Source organism: Perna viridis, chromosome 10 (genome assembly GCF_037379345.1).
Source record: "Perna viridis isolate PV_CMFRI_1.1 ecotype Kerala chromosome 10, ASM3737934v1, whole genome shotgun sequence".
NCBI lineage: Eukaryota > Metazoa > Mollusca > Bivalvia > Mytilida > Mytilidae > Perna > Perna viridis.
The window spans coordinates 8691437-8718936 of NC_142454.1; the positions used below are offsets into that span (position 1 = coordinate 8691437).

General features: G+C 31.9%; 2 protein-coding genes and 1 long non-coding RNA gene across 12 annotated transcripts in view; 2 read left to right on the plus strand and 1 right to left on the minus strand.

Annotated features, from left to right (window-relative positions):
* The window catches only part of LOC148604405 (calcium uptake protein 3, mitochondrial-like), a 73933-nt gene that overhangs the window by 6458 nt on the left and 39975 nt on the right, over positions 1 to 27500 (minus strand). For 2 of the 9 annotated variants that reach the window (XM_088550750.1, XM_088550758.1), the window contains exons 5-11: positions 13353 to 13435; positions 10400 to 10453; positions 6118 to 6177; positions 4477 to 4533; positions 2630 to 2718; positions 1845 to 2022; positions 333 to 441 (exon numbers count right to left, since the gene is read on the minus strand). In XM_088550750.1, coding sequence (XP_088406876.1) covers positions 333 to 441; positions 1845 to 2022; positions 2630 to 2718; positions 4477 to 4533; positions 6118 to 6177; positions 10400 to 10453; positions 13353 to 13435 — 630 coding nt within the window. Of the gene's footprint in view, positions 1 to 332; positions 442 to 1844; positions 2023 to 2629; positions 2719 to 4476; positions 4534 to 6117; positions 6178 to 9867; positions 9949 to 10399; positions 10454 to 13352; positions 13436 to 27500 lie in introns of all 9 variants that reach the window. The other 7 variants (XM_088550757.1, XM_088550749.1, XM_088550752.1 and 4 more) reach the window with 6 other exon arrangements.
* LOC148604406 (uncharacterized) lies at positions 14992 to 18543 on the plus strand. Its single transcript, XR_015916188.1, has 3 exons — positions 14992 to 15394; positions 16901 to 16978; positions 17966 to 18543. It is a non-coding gene; the product is annotated as an uncharacterized LOC148604406 (long non-coding RNA).
* The window catches only part of LOC148604407 (uncharacterized), a 51370-nt gene continuing 47409 nt past the window's right edge, over positions 23540 to 27500 (plus strand). Inside the window, exon 1 of one of the 2 annotated variants that reach the window (XM_088550759.1) lies at positions 23540 to 23636. The gene's annotated coding sequence lies outside the window, so the exon portion shown is untranslated. The remainder of the gene's footprint in view (positions 23637 to 27500) is intronic. The other variant, XM_088550761.1, reaches the window with a different exon arrangement.

Here is a 27500-nt window from a genome sequence, read left to right on the forward strand (position 1 = left end):
ATGAGACTTAAGACATAACTTGACTTTCAACATCAACAGTTTGTGACAGTATTAAATCAACAGAATTTACTCAAGAGTTACCACAGCACATAAAAATAATCTTTGACACAAGTATTTTAAAGGTTTTAATTAACAGGACAGTACAGGCACCAGTGCCACGAAACTTGGAAAACTAATTATGTCTAAGAATATTCTGAACTATTTGTGACATCATCAGATCCTGAGAGTTTTATTGGAGTTACCGTGAAAGTTAAAAATATTTTCAAACTCAAATATTGAAATTCTGTGGAGCCCAGGCCTGAACATACATTTTTTTCAGTCTGTTAACAAACCTTTAGAGACTGATTGTTCTGCGTAGGTATACATCTTCATAGCAATAGTAAAATCATCTAGGTTGTTCAGGAAATGACAAAACTGTTTAAAGTCTTCAAATGAAATGCCCTGTTAAATGAAAACAGAATATTTACTGAACAGCTTATAATAAATACACAGTGTGAGATTCATTTTCTTGTTTTTTTGTTTTTTTTTTCAAGATGTAGACTTTGAGTGAAGTTGAGTGATTTAATAATCTATAAACTTCTTGTATGGAATTTTCAGTTTATGCCAAAAAATGAAATTTTAATCCAGAAACTTAAAAAAAGGGCATCTAATAGAACATTAATAGGATAATTAATTGGAAAGAGTGAATAACCAAAATATTATTATGAGTGCAGAAGAACGCCAAGATTTGACGAGTGTGCAGGACTTGTTCCACGCAGGAGTTAAATCCTCCAGCGTTTTTCGTAAGAGTGATCATATTTTGGTTATTCACGATAACCAGTTGATTATCCTATTTATTATACAGATTTTATTCATAATTTATCGATATTTTCAACATGAATTTTAAATTTTGTGGTTGGCGGATTGATATGAAAGTTTTGATGGGAGAAAGTCCGAGAGTGAAATTACCAATTTATTTCACAGTGTAAATTATCGAAATTGATTACACTGGGAACATTCAATAACACACTGCTATCTAAATAACAATAAATGATGACTGCCACATTACAAAGTTTTTTGGGGTGAAAATAGCTGTAACCTTTGTGTAAATAATCCAATAAAACTGAACTATGAACTTTATATTTAATATCCAAGATCTTTAAATATCTCTGGATACATTGGAGGGGGAGGGGGTGGAGGGATGTGGACAGATGTACAGACAAGCAACTTTTTGGAGGGTATCACACAATTTTGAATACTTGGACACTTGGTGTGGCAGGATATACAAACTACATCAATCACTCGCCTGTTTAAAGTCTACAACTTTGACATTCTAGATATTTGGAAGTGTGTCATGGATGAATGTTCTGAAGCTTTGTAAACTTTGCAAATCTTTATTTCTGTTTCTACCTCCTCTGTAACTATTTTGGTTTCCTAATTGATTTGAAATCAATCATAGCATACTGGTTGGTAAGAAAAAAATTACTGTAAACAAACTGTACTGGTGCAAAAACCGCCAAAAAAAATGGTACACAAGAAATTTATTTTCAACACTCTTTGACGCTAATCTTATTTTTGAAACCGTGTAGATTGATACCACAAATATGTTCACTAGACAAGATCTACCAAAAATTAGCAACTGAGAAAATAAATACCTTTACAGTAATTGAACAGTTTACCGATACATGAAATTCATGTGAACTTCACATAATTTGAACTACATGTGAAATAATTTCGCCATTAACAGATATATGATATATGATATATATCTGTTACTGGGCGAAATCATTTCAGCATTTCAGCAATATAAATGAAAATCTTATGGGTTTAAATGAGTGTAAGAATGACTTTATAACAAATGATACCTTTTCAGTAGGAATTTTAGTTTTGACCCTCTCTACTGCAGCTTCCACATCAGATTTATCTAACATGGTATACCGTAGCAATATCCTGGCAAAGTCCTCCTCAGATATTGTCTTAAAACCTTTAGAAAACTCTGTAAACTCTAGTTCTATCACCTCTGTCTGTAAGTTTTCCATAAATCTGTAATTAACCATGTTAGTTCTAACTAGATTAAGAAGCGTCATTGTTAACTGTGGATTAATTCACTTTTGTTTTCAGGGCTTTTGAAGTTTACTTCAGGTGTGTTTACACTTGTCAAAGACCTTTTGGTGTTCTCTGAAAGTATTTACTGTTTTATGTTTAGGTTAAAGAGTAATCAAGGGAACCAAGGTTACAGTGGTAATCTAAAGAATGTAATCCACTTGCCCATTTCTTGCGTTTAACCATATTCATTCTTTTCTAGGATAAGCAAAAATGTAGTTTAACCAATTTCATGGACCAACAATATTTGTCTCTGGCCTCATATACATCTTTCTTACACCAATCAATTTAAAAGATGCAGAAATGAGATCACATTGTAATTGTATCTTTATTGTTTCTTACACCCTACCAGTGCACCTGGTCTGTGCTCCCAGTTTTTAGTGGAGTCCGAGTTGCTCATTTGCTTTTGTTACTTTGTATGTATGATTTTAGTTACTTTATGTTCTTTGTTGTGTATGTCTGTTTTCCATGTCTGGTCTTTGTCCCTGGATTACATTCTTTCGATTTCTGCTATTACCCTGGTTCCCTTGATTATTCTTTGACTAACCTGCTAAAGTCATCGTAACGCAAAACATCGTTTCCCTTTGGTCCAAAGAAGTGGTACAGCAGTGTAGTGTCCTGAATGGGTTCCAAATTCTGTGAAAACATTTTATGAAGTTAGTGTTACAAATGTCACAACAAACTCACATATTTGTAAATTACATGTCAATCAACACAATATCAAATTGGTATGTAAAAGTGAAGGCTTTGATTTGATAAATGATATTACACTGTACTACAATGTCAAAAATATAATGATAAAGAACATTAAATAAAGCAGGATAAATAATGGTGCTAGGAGTTCATTATTAGAAAGATAGAAAATGAACATTTAAATAGCAAAATAGTATCTGTCTTATCTTGTGCCAGCGATGAAATGATATCAGGTGAAAATAAAATTCTTCAACTAAACTGAAATCAGGGACAAGAAGCCGTTCATGCTAGAAGAGTGATTAAACATGCAGCTCTGAATTATTGTTACCACTTGTTTTTTGTCTCAATCTAAGCACATAAAAAGCTTCAAGTAACGACAATGAATATTATCATCATGCGCATGCTACTGATATTATCTTAAGTTTGTTCTGTTTATATAAGCTTGGTTACAGAACTGAGAAGAAACGGTGTCTACAGGACAACTATTTTTTTTCATTAGATTTCTTGGGATGTACGGTACTTGTCTATTGTTACATTCAGCCATACTGATACATGTTCACAAATAAATCAAACTTCAATATTTTTATCACTACTTGAATATTGAGTATATTCTACTGTTTATAATCAAATTCTAAAATATAGAGTTGATTCCTTGGGAGCTGCATGGATGTCTTAAGCCTCTTTTTATCAAATAATACAAAGAATTGCTACAAGTTATGTAGCACAAACAGCTCTAAGATATTATACAGAAAAAAACCCATTCTGGCTACATAATATGAAGGAGCAATTGCATTATTGTTTAAAAAGAGAGCTTACATGTTCTTTACACAAAATAAGAAGTTTTGATACACAGATATTATACAGTTATTAAATGGGTTGGATGCAATAGACCAGAATATTTGTCCTGAGGTACTGAGAATGATCAAGTGTTCTACTGCACGAGGCCAACGCCTGAGTGCAATAGAACACTTGATCATTCTCAGTACCAAAGGACAAATGTTCTGGTCTGTTGCATCCAACCCATTTAATAACTGTTTTATTACCTAATTTTGTCTATGAGATATAATAAAGAATGGAAATGGGGAATATGTCAAACAGACAACCATTCGACCAGGAATAGGAAATTGATTGCTCCATGTTTACGAATTGGCAAACGAGAGTAACATCTATGTTTTTACACACGATTTTTTTGTGTGTAAATTCCAATTCAATGAAGCGCTTAAAAAAAGTTCAACCAATCAATAGGCTTAGATAAAGGTCATTATGGGGTCAGTGCAATAGACTCCTGAAGGAGATATTGCACCGTGCAATAGTACATTGACAGTGTAATAGATTGCCCTATCCTGAATAAATTTTGAAAATAGAGAAAAATATGTGTATATTAAATAAACAAGATAAAACCGTATAATAAGTTAATAATACTTCCCTTAACTTTGCTACTGACTCCCAATTATACACCTTCTGTAATATTACTGCTCATGCAGCATCACACTATGTACTTTGTAATTCAGATGCCTAAACATAGGTCTGACTTATGACCTTTGACTCCTAAAGACATAATTAGAAATTCCAAATAGCATGCCTGATTTCTTGCAGACCAAAGAGATTCAAGACATCCACACATATCTGTCTATTAGTAACATTCAGTAACAGAAAAAAACAATAGATGCTAAATGTCTTCAGGCCAACACTGATTGTTACCCGTAAATACGCTTCAACAAAAGTTTGACTCAGTTTCCCGTGAGAAGATGGCAATACCTGTTTCCACAATGACAAAAAACATTAAATATATACAGAAGGAGATTACAACATTTATCTCTGATCTATAAAATGAAGGAAAATAATTAGAAAAAAAAGTTATCTTCTATAAACAGCGATATTCTGCTTCAACTTACCGAACAAAATAACTAGAACAGATAATATTAGATTGGTTTGTAATGCATGACTAGTGCAAGGGGATATTACTTAGATTGTAGTCAATATGTCACGGATTCTGGTGGACAGACCCCTATGACATTAGACTGGTTTGTAATGCATGACTGGTGCAAGAGGACATAACCTACATTGTAGTCAACGTGTCACAGATTCTAGTGGACAGGTCCCTATAACCGAGCAGTTTTTTTTTTCTTGGACCACCCACTATATTTACTTTCCATACTTTTTACCGTAACAAGTAAACATCAGTGGAATGATAGTCTAAAAAACATAAATTGTAGGTTGGTCTAGTAAAATACTGTTCAATTCACAGACCTTTACACAAGAACCTGTGATGTATTTATCTTAAATAAATTTTGAAGTTATGTTTTATGACAATTCCAATTGATTTGAAATGTAAATATTAGGGACCTAATAAAAATTACTGAAATTCTCAAAAATAATATATTATAGAACTGAAGTAGTTATACAGGCTGGAAAAAGTAAATGTCTTATTACTACTCTACTTGCTGGTAATTATGAAGTCATATTTAAATGAAAATAGTGTTCGCTAAAGGCTGTTTGGTGGAGGGGGGTTGTTTGTGAATAGGATTTATACCCCCTCCCCTTTCCTGTCAGTTTTCCCTAAACAGCTGCTTGCATGATGTCCCTTTAAATTCATCCCTATTGTGTAGAAGTGCCATCTTTTTTTACCAGCATTACCACACTTGATAACTGTTATCAAAAGAAAGATTTTATTCTAATTTTATCAACTTAAGATTCTGATTATGATCATATAAATAATGGTACAAAATATTGATTTAATTATTACAATCTAAAATTCTTAATTTTCAACTTCAACTTGACTTTAAGGTAGACACCATATCATAACTGATTATTGTAATATTGCTGGTGGAAGATAGGACCATGAATAGGTTATGTAAGTCTTGTCATGTGACCCCATGATTTCACGAGACTGGGTCCTAGTCTGCCATTCAAAAGCATGGAGACTTGTCATTTTGAGAGTGTTGAGTTCAGTATTGAGGGCAAATCATCTTTTGTGTAAAAAATACCGATAAAAAATCACAAATATCTATTTCTACATGATAAAGGTATTGAGTAAAAAATACAAAATACAATGTAGAAGATTTTGCATTGTTATACAGCGTTTCGAGTACACATAAGTAAACAATAAAATGCAGATCAGTCTTCGGTTATCATTACGTTGTACGTCATAAATTCCGGTAACGAAAATGAAACTAGAACGAGACTTACATACCCTATATCAAAAACATCACAGCTAGTTACTACCGTTGTTTTTACATACAATTGTATAAACTGATAGAGAGTTCAATTATATTCTGTCTGGGTTTTGCAATATTTTAAAGTATTAGAACACATATTGTAGATGCTATTATAATGACATACTTTACGTGTGATGGCTGCCTGGCCTGTCTCTTGTTGTTGGTTGCTAAAAACACCCTCCAACTGTAAAAAGTGTTAATGGGTAAAGGTAAACACAGGAAAAACAATATAAACTCTGGCTGCACAAAAACCTCAACTAAAATATGAAATTAAAAAGTTTTAATAGAACACAACCTTAGGAAAAATGAAATATATACTGCTTCGGTAAAGAGGAAAACCCAAAGGATCATACAGGCAAGGAATAATAAAATTGTTTGAAAAATAAAATGTATTCTAGGAATAAAAATTGATGACCTATAATATGTGTTCATCAAATGTGATGGTCAACAACTGTCCAGATTGCAGACAAAATGCATTGCAGTATAACATAACAATTTTACATCAATTTTACTAGGATTCCAGCTACCTAATAGAATGTACTACTAGTATATTACAATCATTGTCTTATACTTAAAAACTAGCTCTACTTGTAAAGCTGCTGTCTATGACGAGCTCTAACACAAAAGGCTTTAATTCTTAACAAGAACATAAGCAATATCAAGCTAATGTGACACAGGCACTAGTGTTATGATGTACACCTTTTTCCATTTTCACAAAGTCCAATACAAATTTAACTTCTCTACATATATAGATAAAAAAAACTTTGTGAGTACACTCATATACTCCATGCCTCCATATTGACGGAGGAGAAGGTTAAGGTTGATGATTGTCATAAATTGAAAATATAAATAAAAACTTTAGTTTGGCTGTACGAAGAGACTGAGAAAGATGTTATAGTTATTCATTTCAGTAAAATATTTTTTAAGGATCATAACTCCCAACACAATTTAGGAAATAAACATTTTCTGTTTAGTAGTTTGAAAGGACTGGTTTTGTTGTGTTGTTACAGGATCGAACTAAGCTGTCATTTGACTCTTTATCATGCTCCTTGTGATATAATGGAAAGGAGGTGGTAAGATGAATACAAAAACAAGTATGACTCTGGGCATGTGATTGGGAGGTCCATTTTTGTGCATTTACTTTCAGTACTGTGGTTGTATGTGGTGTACAATTTATATACAGAAGGATAAAAATTGATAACTCAAACTTGTTTGAACATACTGCCTTCTAGTGGAGAACTATGAACACCTACCCAGCAGGATGGCACTAATTAATAACAGTAAAAATACTTTATGATTCCATAGCAAAATATTTTTCTTAAAAAGTAATAAGAACCACCGTTATATTGTTTATAATGTTTTCAGCCATTTCCTCAATATGCTTAGGAGTTATTTCCCTTTACACCAAAATGTAGATTGAATAATATTTTACATATTTTGTAGCACACTAACTTTACCTTTTCAATAAGTATCATTTAATATCATGCATACACACAAGAGACAACCTCAGACCATTTTTAAGAGATAGAAACATCAGCTAAAATCCAGTTAAGATTAAGAAGGAGCAAGCCTAGAAATGTTGCTGCAATAAAGCAAAAGAACTGCCACAATTTTGAATATATTGAGGAATACAAGACTTAGGATTATTACAATTAGTATCTCCATTATTCAGAGAAAAGAGAGGGAAAAATACCTCAGACTAATTAATGCATATACTAGTGGTTATATGAAACAAGATCACGCAATAAAATTATAATCAGTGTAACAACAGACCTGAATATCAAATACAACAAAAAAATAACAGAACATTTCAATACCAACAAACACATGTATTCAATCAAAATTTTATGAAAATAGGAGAAAAGTTCCAGAATGGTCAATTACTGACCATATTTTCATAATAATAAAATAAAATGACAGGCGAATTAAAATGCCCACAGTGGTCAAACCCTTAACAAATGGGGAAAAAAATGGACACAAAATTCAAGCTTGATACATCATTGATTGTGATCATAAGTTCAATAAAGGATAAGATTTAAGGGGTCGATAATACTTGCAAGAAGACAGATGTACAATGAGGGGTAATAACAAAATTACTGAACTGACATAATGTGATTTCTATAGATAGCAAAATTTTGTTTCTAGATGGTATGACAATAAAAATCAAGAGCCTTAATCAAAGTAAATAAACAATTCACAAAGTGACAGCATTAAGTGGAAGCATTACTGAGGTATTGTACCACAACAGAAAATAGTCCCATTTTGTATGAATGAAGTCCCATAACTCAAAAATGTATACTCCAAAATACATATAAATCAAAAGGAAGCATATATTAATCAAACGAAGCAATTCACCAAAGTTTCATGAAAATAGCTTGAAATATTTTCTAGTTATTGTGCTAATATGGAAAATCCCCCCTTTTCTTTTAAATTAAGTGCTATAACTTAAAAACAGAAAATCAGAATTTTTTAATAATGGAAAATGAAACTTAAAAACAGAAATAAACATTTAAAAAAGTTCCATGCAAATAGGCACAACCATTACAGTCCAAAAAACTGTAAAATACCCATTTCAATGAATAAAGTCCCATAACTATAAATTGTAAAATCGGAAATATACAAAAACATAAAGGGACTTTAAATTCATATAAATACACAATTCACCAAAATTTCATTGACATTCCCACAAGTGTATTTGAGTTATAGTCAAAACACAGAAAACACTCAGTTGTACAAATAATGTCCCATCACTTAAAACAAAGTCTTTATAAAAATCGAAAGGGAAAACTCAAAAATCAAATTGAAAGAAACAATTAATTGAAAGAAACAATTAATCACAATTAATTTTGTGAAAAACAGTTGCTGCATTTTGTAGTTATTGTACAGACTGCTAACAAGGGACAGTCTGAAGAACACTGGTATACCATAATATGTCCCTCTAAAAAGATGGGCGTATAAAAATTACTTAAAATCAGTATAAATTCATTTCTTGTGCACAACAGCTGAATATGACCTCTGATGCCATAAATTGTACAAATCAGACCAGCCCCCTCCTCATCATTACAACAGGTTTATCTAATTAGCATTCCATTATCTCTGAAACTTCTGTCTTTTTACCAGTACAAACCGGCACTTGGCACTAATAATTCCTACTGTATTATTATAGCTCTATTTTTACTGTCCAGTTTATTACTTTAGAAAAAGACATCCAGGGCATTGCATTTTAAGCTTTTGTAGAAATCTTTTTTATCTGCTATCAATGACAGGAACAGGTTTGTTATCTTTACAACAAAGTTGTTCCCGAAAAGTATGTATGAAAAGTAGTTTTAAAATCTTTAATTTAGAATAATCTTCCTTACAAATATATTTTTCAAATCCCTCCTTTTTTATGCGTTATATACTTTAGGCATGAAGAACTCCATCCATCCCCCAATATAATGTGTGCTGACCATGATGTGATTCATGCATGAGTTAGCTTCTGGGTTAGCAAGCATGCAGTCCAACACAAAAATGTTGCAAATTGCTCGGCAGAAAGATGCATGAAGTAGCACATGTTTATATCACCTAAAAGAATAATATATGTATTTGCATACAAGTTTAGAATCTATACATTAGTTTAAATATGGAAAGCTTCAATAATATCTCTCTAAAACTAAAAATAAACTTGCAGTAACATTTGAAACTATTTGAAGTTATTTCTCTTCAAGAACTTCAGGAAAAAATCTATCCATCTCTCTTAAATCACCATAATGAAATGATAATTTAATGTTCTACAGAATTTGTATTAAAACTTGGTTTTAATCTAGAAGTAAGTAAAAGAATAGTGCTACTTATGCCATCTTTCAAGGTTATTTTCCATTACATAGAAACATACATCTAGGATTGCCTGCAATTTGGCACGTGGCCGAGGGATAAATTTACGTTCTGTAGGGGGCAGACTGAAGAATGATTCCAACTGAAAAAAGAAAAAAATGAACAACTGAAATTAAAATTGTTGATTAAAAAACAAATGATAAATGAACAATGGCATAGTGAGGTCAGAGTTCAACTAAATGAAACTTGGTTCACAATGATTAAAGGCCTATTGTGAGTGCAAGTCATGTATTTTTTTTACCTCGTTTAAGCATTAGGTCACACAATTAATTTTAGTGGCTTCAGTTGCAGAAGAAAAATAAAAAAAAAAAATCAATTTTCAAAAATAAAAGCGTTACTTTTTCAAACTCCTGGTTAAAACAACATATTATGTCTGTTAAAGAAATTATTATAACCAACAACAACTGACACCTTTAATACTATTGTAAGCCTAGTTTCACATTCATTAGAATTATAACTGCCATGCATGGTGTGACCATTCATCCAGGTGGGTTACAAAACCTCAACGTTTGTGGTAAAAATCACCTGTATACCTCAAGAAAATTGCCACCATGAATTCTTCTGTTTTCAATATCAATAGACAAAATCTGTAGTTAAAATAGTGATGTGGAGTTAGAAATACATTAGAGTTATCTTTCTTTGAGCACTATGCCATTGTATAGAAGCATATAAGCTTATTTTTCTCTACAAATAAGAAGCCTATGTTAGACAGTTAAAGTACAATTTTTGATAGTTTAAGCAACCTGAATAATATCAAGATTCCAGTGACAAGACAGGCAAATAATATACCAAAGTAAGTACAGAAAATGAAATAAAATGAACACCAAAAGAGAATCTATCCTTTTCTGTTACTTTGCACCTTCAAGGCATTTTAATCTTGCAGTAATTTAAGATAAGAGGAATCTGCAACAATAGAAAAGTTAACTGTTACTACTATGTGTTTCAAGATAACTAGGGACACACATAAGACTGAAAACAGCCCATGATATCCACATTAAAATGGCACAAATTTCTGTGTTGAATGCTAATCTGCAAATAAAGACCATTGAAGTCTCACTAGAAAAGTTATCTGTTACTATGATGTGTTTCAAGATAACTAGGGACACACATAAGACTGAAAACAGCCCATGATATCCACATTAAAATGGCATAAATTTCTGTGTTGAATGCTAATCTGCAAATAAAGACTACTGAAGTCTCACAGAATCAGTGCTTGAAAATTACACACAAAGTCAAAAAAAATGTTGACATAATTTCTGAACATACAATGAATAGGAAGTCGAAAACCTCATATTTCAAATTGGAATCAAGGAAAGCTTTGTTATTGAAGACAGTCTTAATAGAACAGTATTCCCCTTTTTTCTTCACATTTACATGATCCCTCAGGCCAAATTAGTAACAGATGCCTAAATCTTTTCCAGGTACTGGAATGTTATTTCAGTCATTTATGGTATAATGCACTTGGATATTGCATATCAATAAGGGAAAAAAATTGTAAATAAAATGTAAATTTCTGTAGCTAATGAGCCTTGTCTAAAATATTGCCAATCCTTAGAAACTAAACTAAAGACATGGTATACTAATGAATTTTAATGAACTTATAGAAAATCTAGTTTTCAAAATCAATCGATCTAATCCACGAAGAGTAAAAATTCAATTCCTAAAACCTTCAAGAAGATTAGATATTTTGATTGTTCTTAAAGATTTGTGATGACGTAATGACAGAAACATTTTGATCCTGACAGTAACGCTCTGTGGGATTCCAGAGGATATATTGGTTCTGATCCAAACATTATCCAAATAAATCATTTCTTTAAAGGCATAAAATGTTTACTGGTGTTTTCCATTCATATTTTGAGGGCTATCTCTTCTTATCTTAACCAGTATTGGGTACTGTGACTTAGGCTGTTTACACATAAACATTACAAATCAAAGCTAAGGAGATTTATAGGATATTAAAAAGCCTGTATAGGGTCATGTATAAAAAGCTTCTAGGTAGTATGAGGCACTGCAATGTAAATTATATGTCTAGTATTAGTGGGGATATGATATCTGTCTATTGTGTTAGGCACATTACAATGTTATATATTGCCTTTATTATCATAATCTCAGAACCTACTCTATCTTGTATATCTGTGTTAGGCACTGTCGCCCACTTTGTCAACCAAGTGGACCTATGTTTAAAAATGTTTGTATGCTTCATTTCTGAGGTCTCAGGTCAGGTTTTCTTTACACATTTTTTAGTCAATGGAAAAAAAGGTCCACAGATAAAACCCCCAACATTCTATTAGATTTAGTTGTTGTTTTAAGACCAGAATCTCAATTGTTGTTTTTAAGACCAGAATCTCAGTTGTTGTTTTCAGGCCAGAATCTCAGTTGTTTTTTTAGGCCCAGAATCTCAGTTGCTGTTTAAAGGCCAGAATCTCAGTTGTTGTTTTGAAGCCAGAATCTCAGTTGTTGTTTTAAGGGTCTTCGAGCCCCCTACTGCTCTTGGCTACAGTTATGATGTCTAGTATTATATGCTTAATATTTCGCTATGTGAAATTAATGGTAAAATGAATAAAAATATGCCTTTGACAATAAAATTTATGACAGTTCCTTTTCTAGCAGCTCAAAGTCAAGAGAACAACATGCCCTGCTTAATGGAAAAATACAAACCAAATTTTTTGACAATAAAAATACAATTTCATTGAGATTTTACAACCAAAAACCTTTTAACACCCAGTAAACCTGTCAATAAGATTTAAAATTTCATAAAAATTGCTGAAGACCCATAAAAATTCAATGTTGATAAAATACATACATGTATTTGATAAGAAAAATAAAATCAGTCAGTATCCATTATAATGTGATAAATGAAAACAGCATAAAAAAAAAAAGTATACATTGAAGTTTATATTTTTCCAATCCTAAGCTTTTTAAATAAGTGACAAGCCTAATTAGTGGACCAAGTTTGAAAAGATTTAATTGCATCCGCCATCAATCTGCTATGTAAAATTGAGCAATTAATTCACTGAAAGGAAAGATTTTTTTAATCAGATAGTCTGTCGAAGAATAAGAACAGCACATCTGTTTATCCACTGGTGGTCCAAAGCATAAAATAATGACCTTAACAAATCTGTAATTTGGCCATCAAATATTTCAACTGATTTGAAAACAAGTTACCTCCCTTTAAGAATTATGCAATAAAGAAATTATTGTTCAAGCTGCCTACAGCCTTGAACTGACACAAAAGGGATATCTTGGTGATGACAGGTGGGTTTGTGCTAGCTTATAGATCACAGAAGCAACAGCCTAAAGGCTGAACCAACCAGCGGACACTTCTCCTACAAGCTGACACCACTGAACCCTGTCAAAAAATAAAAAAAATAGATATTCAAATATACAATATAAACCAACTGAACACATAAAAACCATATAGAAAACTCTATAGAAAATTAGATCCATGTGCACTAGTTGCTTCACCAGTGTATGATCTATACTTACCACCAGAAACTCCTTTTTGTCCACAATTTGGTTACCATCAGTGTCAAACATGTTAAAGGCGATCCTGAAACCAGACTTTGGCTCTAAAACAAAAAAAAAAAAAAAATCAGTCAGTGGGTTTCTAAAACACCAAATAAAGTCTAGAATTCAAATTTCCTGTCACCCATAAGAAGGGAAGTTTAACCAAGAGAAAGTTTCATTTGTTAATTTTGCAGGTTCAATTCTATTTTGGAGAAATCATGGTACCTTCCAAACTTTTCCATGGAAGGCAGAAAGTTTAAACAAACCTCAGAGTACTGTTAGAACAACATACAAACCCTGTAAACCATATTTTGAGAAACTAAAGCCCGACTCTAAAGGTGAAAAATTATACATGCGAGCAAATTTGCAAGTTAACCTAAATTTTGTATTTGTGCGTAAAACCAAATTTTGTTGGAAAATTCATTGATGTTGTGCAAATTTTTGGCTAAATAGCCTGGAAATTTTGTCAGGAGAATGAGGATTATAAGCTGCATCTTGTAATCTTTTTGACAAAAGAGGTAAAAGTGAATGTTAACACGGTGTAATATAGATCATGTTATGTCTAAATCCCATTTTAGTTTGTCCGTACCATTCAGAGGTTACAGTCTAGTCACTTTTATGCAGTGTCGGCAATATTCTATACTCAAACAAGCAGTCTTCAATATTGACGGAAAAGTTGATTGTTTCTACAGTCATGTAAACCAGTCTAAGCAACCACCTGTATTAAGCAACATACCATGATTAAAATATCCCAATAATCTTTTCGACAAAAGGAGATATTCCTTCAGTCCTATAGTGTACAAGAAGCAAAGTTAACATATTTCTATATAAGCTATTCCTGGTTGCCCTCAATATGATGGAGAATCCTCAAGTTTTAACATTATTATACAATAACTGCTATCTTGAGGCTCGATTTCAGTTGTTACCCCATTTTGTTCATGATTCATAAATATTTAAATTTTGGACCTTGATTTATCATCTGTTTCCTAAGACAATCTTCAATCATCTTTTCTAGGTTGTTCCTATTTACTGGCCTTGAAGATTGATATTGTACAACATCCTTTGCAGCATTCCTTTAAATTCTCTACTCAAAGGAGGAAGCTTAGGTGTACCAACTTGTAGGAAATTGTTACTGATCATGAATTGGCAATAATTATTTTATTATCTAAGATTGAACATGTAACTTTATGGAACCATTTCAAGAATTTGATTCTAAAATACTGTTTGTCATATTGACATATGTAAAAGTGAATGTTAACACGGTGTAATATAGATCATGTTATGTCTAAATCCCATTTTAGTTTGTCCGTACCATTCAGAGGTTACAGTCTAGTTTGGTACACTTTTATGCAGTGTCGGCAATATTCTATACTCAAACAAGCAGTCTTCAATATTGACGGAAAAGTTGATTGTTTCTACAGTCATGTAAACCAGTCTAAGCAACCACCTGTATTAAGCAACATACCATGATTAAAATATCCCAATGTAATGCATTCTCTGTAAAATTATGCATATAACAACTCCCAGTCATGTGTAACCTCAGTATATTGCACACAACAGGACTGAATGGAGTATAACAGCTTGTTGAAAAGATTACAAGATGCAGCTTATAAGCCCCATTCTCAAGACCAAATTTCCAGGCTACTTTGCCAAATATTATGCTCATTATAAGACTAAAAGCTTCAGGTGTATAATACTATCCCTACAAGAGTTTAAAATTCCAAAATGAAGGCTGAGTAATGCAAATTTATGTTGTATTTTTCTACACTTGTTCTTTATATGCACTATGAAATGCCCATATACCTTCAATAATAGAGGAACAGAAAGCTTAAAAAACCCAGAGCTATTTAAGTCTTTCCTTAATTTAGCAAAAACCCCTTATCATCAATGCTTACCAATACAATAATCACTATATATACAGAGGTAATTTTAGATTCTGTGGATTTCAATGCAGTTTTAATGATTACGCAAGAATTTTCGCAGTAAAATCAATACTATAACAGGAGAACTCAATGGAAATGGTGAGTAGGTAGCTTTTATTTAATATTGAAGAAAACTGATTAATAATTACAAACATTCGGTATTAATAATTTAATGGAAAGCCTTTGCTTGAAACATGTTGGGTATAACTGAGAGTTGTCATAACAGACCAACATAAGCTACCTTTTTTTGCTATGCAGCAGTAGTTCTTTAGTTAGAATTATAATATCAAATGTGTATTGAACTCATGGTAGTCACTGATTGAGTTGGATTGAAAACCTATGCATCAGACAGAAACTAAAAAAATTCACTTCTTTTTACGTAGCACCAGTGTTCCCTGTGTATTGTGGCGTATAAGTATTTCTGTATGTACTTTTTAATCCTTTTGTGTTGTATGGTTCATTCTTCATGTGTTGTCTTTCTGGCATTACAGGTACTGTTTTGTCTAGGGATTTCCCCTCTTGCACCTTTGCAAAGTGTGACAGGAGCAATTATACAAAAGAACTAGTAAACATCTTATTCATGCCAGTATTTCAATGTAAGCACAAAGTGGTCTCCCTTCCATGTTGACTAATATTGTATCCGTAACTGATTAAAATTGTTCAATGAATTATTGTAAGATGTTGATAAGGTGACAACCATTTAAACAGGAAATAATAAGGAAAATGTTCAATTCACTTCAGTTTTCAGAAAGCATAAAGTTCCATGTCCTATTGCACTAAGTATACCCCTAAATGTTCCATATAAAGAAAAATGGAACAGTCCCATTAAACAGGAACTTGGATTCTGACAGCAAAATATATCCATTACAACATATGTCTCACACATATAAAGCCATATCAATCCATACATTGGAAGCTGAGATAGATGGCAGGGGTAACCTGAGGTGATTCCAATATACCATTCACTCATTCAGTGAAGTACAATATTACTAAAGCCAACTTTTTTGCCCATATATTCTATCAAACAGAAAATCTAGGTAATGTAAGAATTTGTTTGATATTTGCACGCTGTGTTTTGTATTTCATAGGATTTGTCAGAGAGACATTTCCTTTAATGTACCTATTTAACCTAAAATTCCATGTACAGTGGAAATTTCAATATCATTTCCCTAGAAAACCCTTGGTCTTTCTTATTTCCTTAAACTTGATACAGACTTTAACATCAATAAAATCTTCATAGTTGATCACTTTATACTGTGTAGTAAAGGGTGATTTTTTCTTTAAATAGATTTCATCGGTCATTTAATACAACCCAGGGTTCCATTCTTGTCTGTTAATTCTCAGTGAAATAATAATTCTAATATTCTAATTTCCAAGGTAAAATGACAATATTCTCGAATCAGAATTGGTTGAAATTCCTCTGATATATGGGAAGCAGTAGCTAGCTGTTCACGCTCAAACTTTTTGACTTTTATGAAGTATTTGGCATTCAATGACTACATATGGTATTAAGCCAACAAATTAATCCATCAAAAAAATGTTTCTGAATTAATGGTGAGACAACTGATCAACAGTTTCTGGTGTAATATGAACATTCCTTTATAGAAACATTTGTAGAAACACATGTGATGATAATGGTGCCCACCTCCTGGGTCTTTGAAGTGGATCATGTTATTTCAGAAGGTATAAAATTTTGTTATTTCTTACCATTTTCTTAGTTATAAATTCTCTAACTATATCTAGAGCAGTTACTACAGAAATACAGAGAAATGTACTATCTTCTCATGTACTGTTAATATGGACCTTCTATGAAGGTTATTTTTCTCATTCTGCTGGGTCATCTAAATGACAACATGTTTACATGTGCACATGTGTTTATGTTCGTCAAAATGACAGTTTAATCTCATGCATACTGTTCTTAAGTTGTGGGACAAAATTGAAAGTGAAAATGAAGACAATTCCTGGGAATACCCAATTCAACACAATGACGGGAGAATTAGCTAAGTTCTTAGCAAGAATGACAGAGGTCTAGTTAGTTAAGAATAGACCACCATAAACTATAACAGCTGACATGGATGGATTGGACAGGGTTAATGCTGATAATGAAATGGAAGGATAAGGTTAAAACACTGGAAAAAAACCTTATCATTGACAAAAAACTACACTTATCAATGGGGTTATGTAAGTGTATACGGTAAAGAAAACCATTCAGAAAATGTTATTAATGGTTTAAAATTATAAACCACACAATGGACTAAATAAACTGAATCAGGGACTCCTAACAAGAATGGACCATTCAATTAAATATGGTCCTACAAATACCTAACCAAAAAGAATCTATTCAATTAGGAAGACTTATTTAATAATAAAGCCACATTATAATATCTTTTTATTGAATATATGGTCCATGGTATATATTAACCACATAACATAATGAAGTAGGGGCTATGACAATTTCTCAGCATGAAATACATGTACCTGAATATATAACTGACAAGTTCTAATTAAATATCTTAAGAAGATGTAATATTATCAATACCTTAACATTTCTATCCCCGCCCTGAACACTAAAATTGAAAATCGTTGATTGAATCAAGTAAGTTGGAAAACATCTATCTGTGCTTTTATATAATGCATTTGGAAATAATTCATTTCTATACCTCTTTGTAGTTACAATCAACAGGTGAAAAAATTTCAAGTGAGAAACAAACGAACTGAAATTCCTGAAGATCCAAAGTAAAAAGACAACCTGGATATCAGCCAATGATTTTTGAGACGACTACAAAAATATATTTTATTGAAAACATGAACAATGACGGGATCACAACGGGGAGTTTGACCTCTGCGCCTCTGATGTCATTAGTCTCAACACCAAGTGTTATGTTATCAAAATACCATTCAAGAGTTTCCTCCCATTGTAATTAATAAAATTGATTGAAAATGCAAAACTAATCAAACAATTGATTTCACCTTCAGTGCAAGAGTTTTAACCCTTTTCTTGTACTTGAAATTTATTTATATTCAAGGGAATTTAAACATAAATTTTATGCCTTATAAAATCAATCATTTTAATTATGAACTCTAGTATAAGAACAGTCTTCAATACTAGGTTCTTAAAAGGAAATAACAATAAAGAAATTTAAAAAACAAATTTTAGAAATGCAACATAAGTATTTGAAGGTAAAATTGCAATCAAATTTCAAGATTTTTTATTGTATATACATCATTTTAAATACTCAAATTTAAATAAATTTTTGATTACTAATTCCAGTTACATTACATTAGTGGTCTCTATTATTGACTTCAGTTATTAGTCACTCAAGTTTTATAACTGAGAAACAAATATCAAAATATTAAATTTAGGTGCAAACCATATGTTGTAAGAAATCTAATTTTCAACCCCATTCCCATACAAAGAACCATTGTAAAATCCAACAACTGATCCAATAATATAACTCTCGTGCTTGGGTTTGTTTTTTTTTTAAATATTGTTTTTGTTTTTGTTTTTTAGGGGTTTTCCCTACCAAGGAAAGATCTTATTTTTCTAACATGTAAATGTCATCACGTTTAATTAGGAAATGACCCTATTAAGGATTTCATTACCATCTTTAAGAGTTACGTCCCTTTAAAACAGTTTCTTTTAATAGCTCATATCTTAAAAACCATAAGAGAGGGAATAATTCTGGAAACGGCTTCATGCAGATGGCCTAATTAACATAATAAACATAAATTTGTATTTTGTTATCAAACCATACGGGAGTTATATCCCTTGAAGTATCATACTTAAGTTTTAAAAATTTATATTTCAAGAACCAGAAGTTGTAGAGACGTGGGACTTTCATCAATGATCTTCGGTCCATGTGACCTTTCATTTGCACCTAAGGTCAAAGGTCACAAAGTTTTTTCCCCTTTCAATATTTACTTTGGCATGGCCCTGTTGTGTCATCTTTCAAGATATCATTACAAAATTTGGACCATCGATAGACCTTTTCTAGGACTTTTAAAGAATAATCCCATGAAGAATTTCATTACCCATTGCAGAAGTTATCTCCTGTTTATTAGCATCTTAGGTCCCCCAACCTCATTTTTCAGGACATCATTATTATACTTGGTGAACATGTAGATGTCATCATGTTCTATTAGAAAATGACCCTACTAAGGATTTCATTTTCATCTTTAAGAGTTATGTCCCCTTAAAACAATTCATTTCAATCCCTCATATCTTGAAAACCATAATAGATAGAATCAATCTAAAAACTGTTTCATGTTCACAAGAATACCTAATGAATAAACATAAACATGTATTTTATTATCAAACCAAACAGGAGTTATATCCCTTGAAATATACTTTTTTTCAAATTTATATTCGAGAACCAGAAGTTGTAGAAACATATTTTAATAATCATTGGGCACAAAATGAGCTCCAAAATTGCCCAAATTATTTAGTAATTTTGTTGTATATGTTCTGCAAATTATACAGTTTTCAAATTTGACATATCTTGTCTAGTTTTGGATCTATTGAAATTTTAAGTTTTGAGAGCGGGGGTATATATTTTAAAATCCACAGCAGACACACAAATGGTCATTCCACAGAATGAAAGATCTGCACAAGTACAACTGTTTCACAATATACCAAGAACCAATATAAAAAACCAATGACACTACAACAACTTAAAATGTTCATATTTTCCAATGGTTTGATATATTTCATCAATACCTATTTATAGATTTGATATTGTATCAATTTTTCAACTTCATCAAAGGGGGTCATGTGATTTATCATTTTGAAGGTCTAAATGACCACATTTCAAAAATCAGAGTTTCAACCATGACAAGTACTACATGATCAAATAGTAGGGTCATTAAGTGCAAAAATTTAAAGTTCTTAGAGGGTAAGGTTGTTGCATATCAAATGAAAGGTCTTAAAGCTACATCCGAAATATTGATGTTTTGTCTCAAAAAAAAAAAGTTGTTTATATAGTTAGGTTGTTGCATATCAAATTAAAGGTCATAATGTACACCTCAAATTTCAATTTACTTATATAGAAAAAGAACCCAGTTGGGGTTAATAAGTGCAAAATTGTAAAGTTCACAGAAAGTAGGGTTGTTGTATATCCAACAAAAGGTTGCAGAGTTGACCTTACAAAAGTCACGATGGGAACATTGACAATTGCATTTGACAAGGTCACCAAGTGCAAAAAGTCAAACTATTGTAGATGTTTTAATGTGTATATTACAAAGAGATTTTCAAGGGAAAGACCTTTCAATTGTTTAATGAACAATTAACATACCAGTTTTTTTAATTCAATTCAAAGATAAATAAAAAAATGTTTTCCCCCTTCAAACTATCTACCTTTATAATGAAGGCACTGTATTTCAATATTTTGCAAACTTATGCAAATTATATGCAAATTAGTTACAAAATGGTACTGGTACTGGTTGTTACATATAAATTAAAGATGGGTGATCACGGGGTGGCGTAGGTGGGTGATTAACCATTTTCGCTTTGCAATCATATGTTTTTTTAAAGAATCGACCCTTACAGCACATGCACGGATTAAGGTCACCAGAAGTTACATGCATAAGAATTTCTCTAGGTCGACTTTTTGTCTTGCAAGACAATAAATGTATCTACACTTATTCCATGTATTTAATGCATTTTATTTGTGGATATCAAATGAAATTATACAGGAAAAGTATAATTTAGTAGAAATAATTCAAAGTTAAGGCATATTTCAACAGAAACAAATATTTACAAACATGACAGCTCATGCAGCTTTATATAACCCTCCTGAAAATGTAATCTCCAATCACAGTTTCAAAAAATATAGCATACCCATTAAGTTTTTATATGCTGGAATCTCTGTTGGTCTGTAACTAATATACCCCTAAAGAATTTCACTACATGATAATTCATAATATAATAATGTCATACTGTAGTCTTAGATTTCAAATCCGGAAACTTTTTGCATATACAACATGAAAAAATATTTTTTGTGGCCAAGGTCCCTTCTCAAAATGCATAACTGAGGATTGAGTACCCAATTCAACAAGAAGACAATTTTCTTCCTGTCAGTACTAATTGACACAGCATGGAATAAACAATGAGCACTCAAACTTATCTCTTAACTTCAAAGGATTCAACTGACTATAGCATATGGTGTATTATAATATGTACTAAGATAAACAGTCATTTTAAAACAAAAAAAATGAAAAACAAATGCCATTGATAGGTTCTATTCATTCAACACATTTCCTGATAATACCAACTATTGGCCAATGATTTTGTGAACATAATCTGTACTAAGCACAAGAAGTCATTGGACTAAAAACTTGAGGTATGTCAGATAAATAGCAATTCATAAAGGTCTGTCATGCATGGAAGCTCTTACTATAAAAACTTGAAAATTATGCTGATGGCTTGTTTTTTTTTCTTTATGGTGTTATCATGGCCAGTTGCATGTCTTTGATGTATCAGTTGTTGAGAGTAGGGGATTATATCTCCCATCATGCTGTTCTGAGGCTAGTCAGACTGCTTACTGATAAAATCCTGATACTTTTTCTAATTTAAGAAATGAGATTGATTTAGCAGTCCTGGAGTATCATTAAAGAGATCTAACAAGCTGAAGTTTCTATAATATCCTTGAATCAAACTGCAATTTGTGGTTAGATTTAACATTTTCTCCTGTAATCGTCACCAATATTTTCAAGCAACAGTGCAAATAAGATAAATTTTTGAATGAAATGAGATGGGAATTACGATGGTTTGATTGGGTTCACATAGTTTGGTCCTACCTCACACCATCCTAATTATACATACACTTGCTCCCTCTTCACCTACATAATGAACCAAAAGTATAAAGAACAAACTTATCATCATATTTAATACTGTTGAATATGAAAAATGAAACATATCTGTAATTTGATGAGAATCTCATTGCTGAAGTTACTGTTTAATGCACATATCTTATTTTCTCACTAGGCCATTCCAGCCTCCCCCTCCAAAAAAAAAAAGATATCCTGTTGTGGCAAAAACTATTGTTGTTATATGTTGTAGAAAGAGAATATGGAGAACATTCAGCATGCTGTGTTTACTCATAAAGTCATACTATAAAATGTCTATACATCCTTTATACCTTGATACCAAACAAAAAAGTATGATGAACTCTCTTACCTTTGACCTTAAGGAGACAATGAATAAGTCTTAGATACCATAAAATTCTATGCAATGATAATGTTATAATGGTTCACAGTTTATAACTATTACCAACCATTATCCTCTCTTTATTATATCAATAGATAGAATAACAAAGAAATGAAATGTCCAATTTTTTTCAACTTTAGCATTAAATTTCATAGTTCAATTTTCTCTCAACTTCAAAGTAAAATTATACTGGGTGAAAATGTTAATGTAATGTTTAGATTACATTCCTTGGAGTCCGGACCCACCATGTTAAAAAAAAAAGCATTGACTTCGTGCATAACTGTTCCACTAAGAATTAAAAAGACATTTTAATTGGTACTTGTTCAGACTTGTTGACTTCTTATGCACATTGTGCAATATGTATGTTAAGTTACTGCATTATTGCATTATCAGCAGACTCTGGAAAATATTTAAAGTTGGTGGTAACTTGCCACTTAAGAAACTAGATTAGAATTTTAATATTTACATTATTAATGTCAATAAAGGCTTGGATTCGAGGTTTCTACCATTAATATATGCTCAACGAAAGGAAATAAATTCTTCAAGCAATGTGTAGATAACTACACATAACACCAGTACAACCTTGAAAATATTTTTAATGCTTTAAAATATTTAGATACGTGTACATGCATTTTTGACAGTTTAACCAGGTTTATATCATGTATAATGATTGAGCACCCTTTTAAAACATACTGGTCTGGAATTTGCCAATCCTGCAGAAAAAAGTTTGGATCCATTCCAAGTGTATATACTGTTGTTGGATCAGTGCTAAAAATAAACCCTTTATACCCCTCTGAACAACTTGAAGGTATCAAGAATCGATTAAATATCTGAATTTATTATCTTTTCCATTTAATATACCTTTAACCTTGCATAACACAAATATCTAGGGTATGTCATTCATAAAACTTTCTAAAGCAAACTTCAATCATTTACCACAACCCATTCATAAAATTCTATATGTCCAACAAAACCAAGATGGACATAAACAAAAACTTTCATCAATTCTATTTTTAGCTTTCACCTGTCAAGAACTAACCTTGTAATACATATTTTCTTCAAATAAGGTAAAGGAAGGAAATCTTTCATCAGATTCTGTACTATCACTAGTCTGGATATATACTTCACTCCTTGTAGGTAAGAACTAGTAAAGCTAGCTAGAACATAACTCTGAGCTGGGTTACTCATCAGAACCATGTATCTATATACAAGTTTACATGAGGTAATAGTAAAGCTGTATGAACTAAAAATTTTGAAGATATTTACTTAGAACTTGTCAGTTATATATTCAGTTAAATATATTTCATGCTGAGAAATTGTCATAGTCCCTACTTGATTACGTTATGTGGTTTTAGCCAGGGAGGAATAGAAGTATTTTTACTTATGAAGAGTGCATGCCCTGTTATGTTGTTGTTATGCCTCTTCATTTACAGTCTAAACAGTCACTGTAATTTCTGAGAGAATGATTTTAAACCATTCATATTTCAGATCCACAACATAAAATGGTACCTGATGTTCTGCCCCAATCATCAACCCAAAGTTGTTGATAAATGTCCCTATAAGCAAGGAAAGGGAGACTACTACCTTTATGGAAACCATTTTAATCAAACTCACTTTTTAACAAATTGTAAAATATATCAAGCATATTTGCTCAACCAAACGAGCTAGACATATTATGTTTTCAATCATTAATTGAGCAGAAAATTGTATAGCAAGCTAAAGAAAGGGCAAACAACAAATACAGATTTAAGTGGCATTCATTTTCAAGATTTAAACATAAATACAAGTAAATCAATAGTACTTATACCATCCCAAAAGATATTTTACAATTTGAAAGTTTTTATGTGATGACAGAAATAACTAAGCCCATGTAAATGATACATGTAGGTATAAAATAAAGATCAAAGAAATATCTGTATCATTACCTGTTCCTTGTACAGGTGTGTGACATAACCAAAAACATTATAATTGCCTAAAATTACTTCTTTAATTGCTTGAATAACCACCTCTATATAGGCTTAGTCAATATAAGTATCTTACTGGAATTTTAATGGGTGAACTTAGAATGAAGATGTAATTAAAGTTTTCGGTAAGCCACTTGAGTTTTGTCATTTGCAATTTTTGTTTCTATTTCAATACAGAAGATGACAACATTAATGAATCATTCTGTAACAAAATCATTTATGGTTAATATCTTTTGGCCTTGGTGAGGGGTTAATGTGTATGTAACCATTCAACCTTGGTGAGGGATAATGTGTATGTAACCTTCGGCCTTGGTGAAGGATAATGTGTATGTAACCTTCGGCCTTGGTGAAGAATAATGTGTATGTAACCTTCGGCCTTGGTGAGGGATAATGTGTATGTAACCTTCGGCCTTGGTGAGGGGTTAATGTGTATGTAACCTTCGGCCTTGGTGAGGGGTTAATGTGTATGTAACCTTCGGCCTTGGTGAAGGATAATGTGTATGTAACCTTCGGCCTTGGTGAAGAATAATGTGTACATTTGGCCTTGAGAAGCAGTAAAGGTAATAATAGTATAGAGATCTTTGTTAGAGTACTATATATACAAAACCTTTTACATTCATGTTGAAGGTTGGACAGTGTTTCATCCCATAACACTGGAAAAGAAAATTCTCATTTCTTCATCTTGATCTAGCTAACAACCAGCATCCTTCATGGATACTGTCACTCTGTTGTCTTCTCACACATCTGAATACCAACCAGCCAAAAGGAACGATAAACCCTTCTTTTATTGTCTTAATTTCTTTAAGTTCTTATGTTTCAATCTTTCATGTTATACACATATGTACATGAACTAAGGTCATGAACAATAACTTTCTTTTGTGATACTACAGTACCTTCCTATCCTGCCAGCCATCTCATAACATTTAATTATTGAAAAATTAATCATGATCCAATGATTTCTAATTGACAATCTGAGCACCAAGTGAAACCCATGGACATCATTTGATTTCAGCTGGACACCAGGTATGCCATTCATGTAAAGGTGCATCAGGCCTAAGGACACTAAATCATGTTTGTAACTGTCAGTAACAAAAGAGATTCCTCAGTATGGACAACCAATTACATATGGCAGGAGATACTGCTCCATGATTACTACCACTTTCATTGATAACAAACAAAAATCACTATTTAAAATCTCATAAATGATGAATGAGTTGTTTTCTGAATGAACAGTTTCTGACTATTGGAATGTTCAGGTCATATGGAAGGAGAGCCATATGGTGTTAGTTGACAATACAATACCAGTTACTGACTAGCATATCATGGTGTACACTCAGGACAAGTTGAACAACAGATGGCACTGCATCTGTCCTTACAGTGTGAACTCATAATACGAGTTCAATCAGGACTTCTTACTCATGATATTTATCTCTCTGCTTCATTCATCAAAATTATTTCAACTGTTTTTTTGTGGAGCTTGTCAAAAACATTCTCAATATTCAGAATTATCATCTTAGGACATAAAATGTTGGTAAATTACCCTTTTTAAATGAGGTATTTTCAGACTTTTGATGTAATTTTATCTATACAATAATTACCACATATAATTTTCTTATTCTATTGGATATATTCATGTAAAAAGAACATTAAAAGATCACCAAGATAATATCTTTTGTCAAAATTTGCATTCCATTTTCTGTTGAGATGCAACGAGCTGAATAGACCACCATCTAAAGCATGAAATTAATATGGTTCCTTATAAGAATTAGGCATGTTATTTATAGAATAACATTATCATTTCATGGCCAATAGTTCTAATACACACTGTAGTACAATTATATTCAAGGAACCCATACCTTGAAGTGTATGCAGTTTAAAGTCTTTATAATTTTTACTTGCAACTGGAAAATTAAATGACATTTTTTTTTACACATTGTATCCCTTTGCTACTATGATAATAGGTTAAATCTCCTTACATGCAGAAAACCAATTAAGACTGTATTAGATCAGAAAGTATTAGATTAAAAAAAATATGTTTAACTGAGTTTCCCACATGGTGACATAAAGCTATCATTATTCACATAGAGTCTTAGAAGCAAAAATAGTTTACTTCATATAAGCAATGTTATACACACCTCAGTATACAAACACATATACAAACAGGTGCACCGTGTCATTGATACAAGAGAAACAAAAATGGAATTAATAATTCTTGAATACATATTCCCTGTTTGCTTCTAATATTCAGCATTCAACCACTGTGGTAATATCAAGCAGCACCCAGGGATGCATTTTATTGGCTATGTTAAACTGAATTGGAAGTAATATTTTCAATAAAAATTGTCAATATCTTGTATCACAATAGTAGCCAGAGATAAGAAAAATTATGGCAGCAAGAACAATATAAAAATGTTGGAGTTGACGTAATTATAAACTTAAGCATGAAATATATCTGCATGATTTGTTTGAAAGCCTATACTTTAATACAGCAACAAATTCCAGCCCATCATCCATCACATGACTTGTCATTGTTAAACAATTACATAATTATGACAGGTAACATTATTATTATGAAAGCACACAGATGACCCAGATTGACATTTGAATTGAAGGTTACTGTAGCTAACATTTGTATGTCTCAAATCTAAAGTAACCCTTCACATTTTGACAAATAAATCACAGTGTTCGCCTTCAATTCAGGTTTGCACCTTTGTGACATTTTTTTTGAATTAAAAAAATAGTATTTTGTAAAATAAAAGAAAGACAGTGGAAAAATGAACAACAATGCAATTGGTCCAAACAGGACAATACACTTGCCCTAAGTTTTTTATCAGTTCTAAAAGAAATTTTCACACTTTATCTGACTTGATTATCTTTTCCAGTATGCAGCAGTTGATCATTCTATGCTGATAATTGTGAAGTCTTGTCATTATAGAAATTCAATCCATACACACAACTTAATTGCACTTCAATTTTAAGACCTTTACTCGCCTAACCTTATACATTCCAATGCACAACTGCTGGGGGATATGAAAAA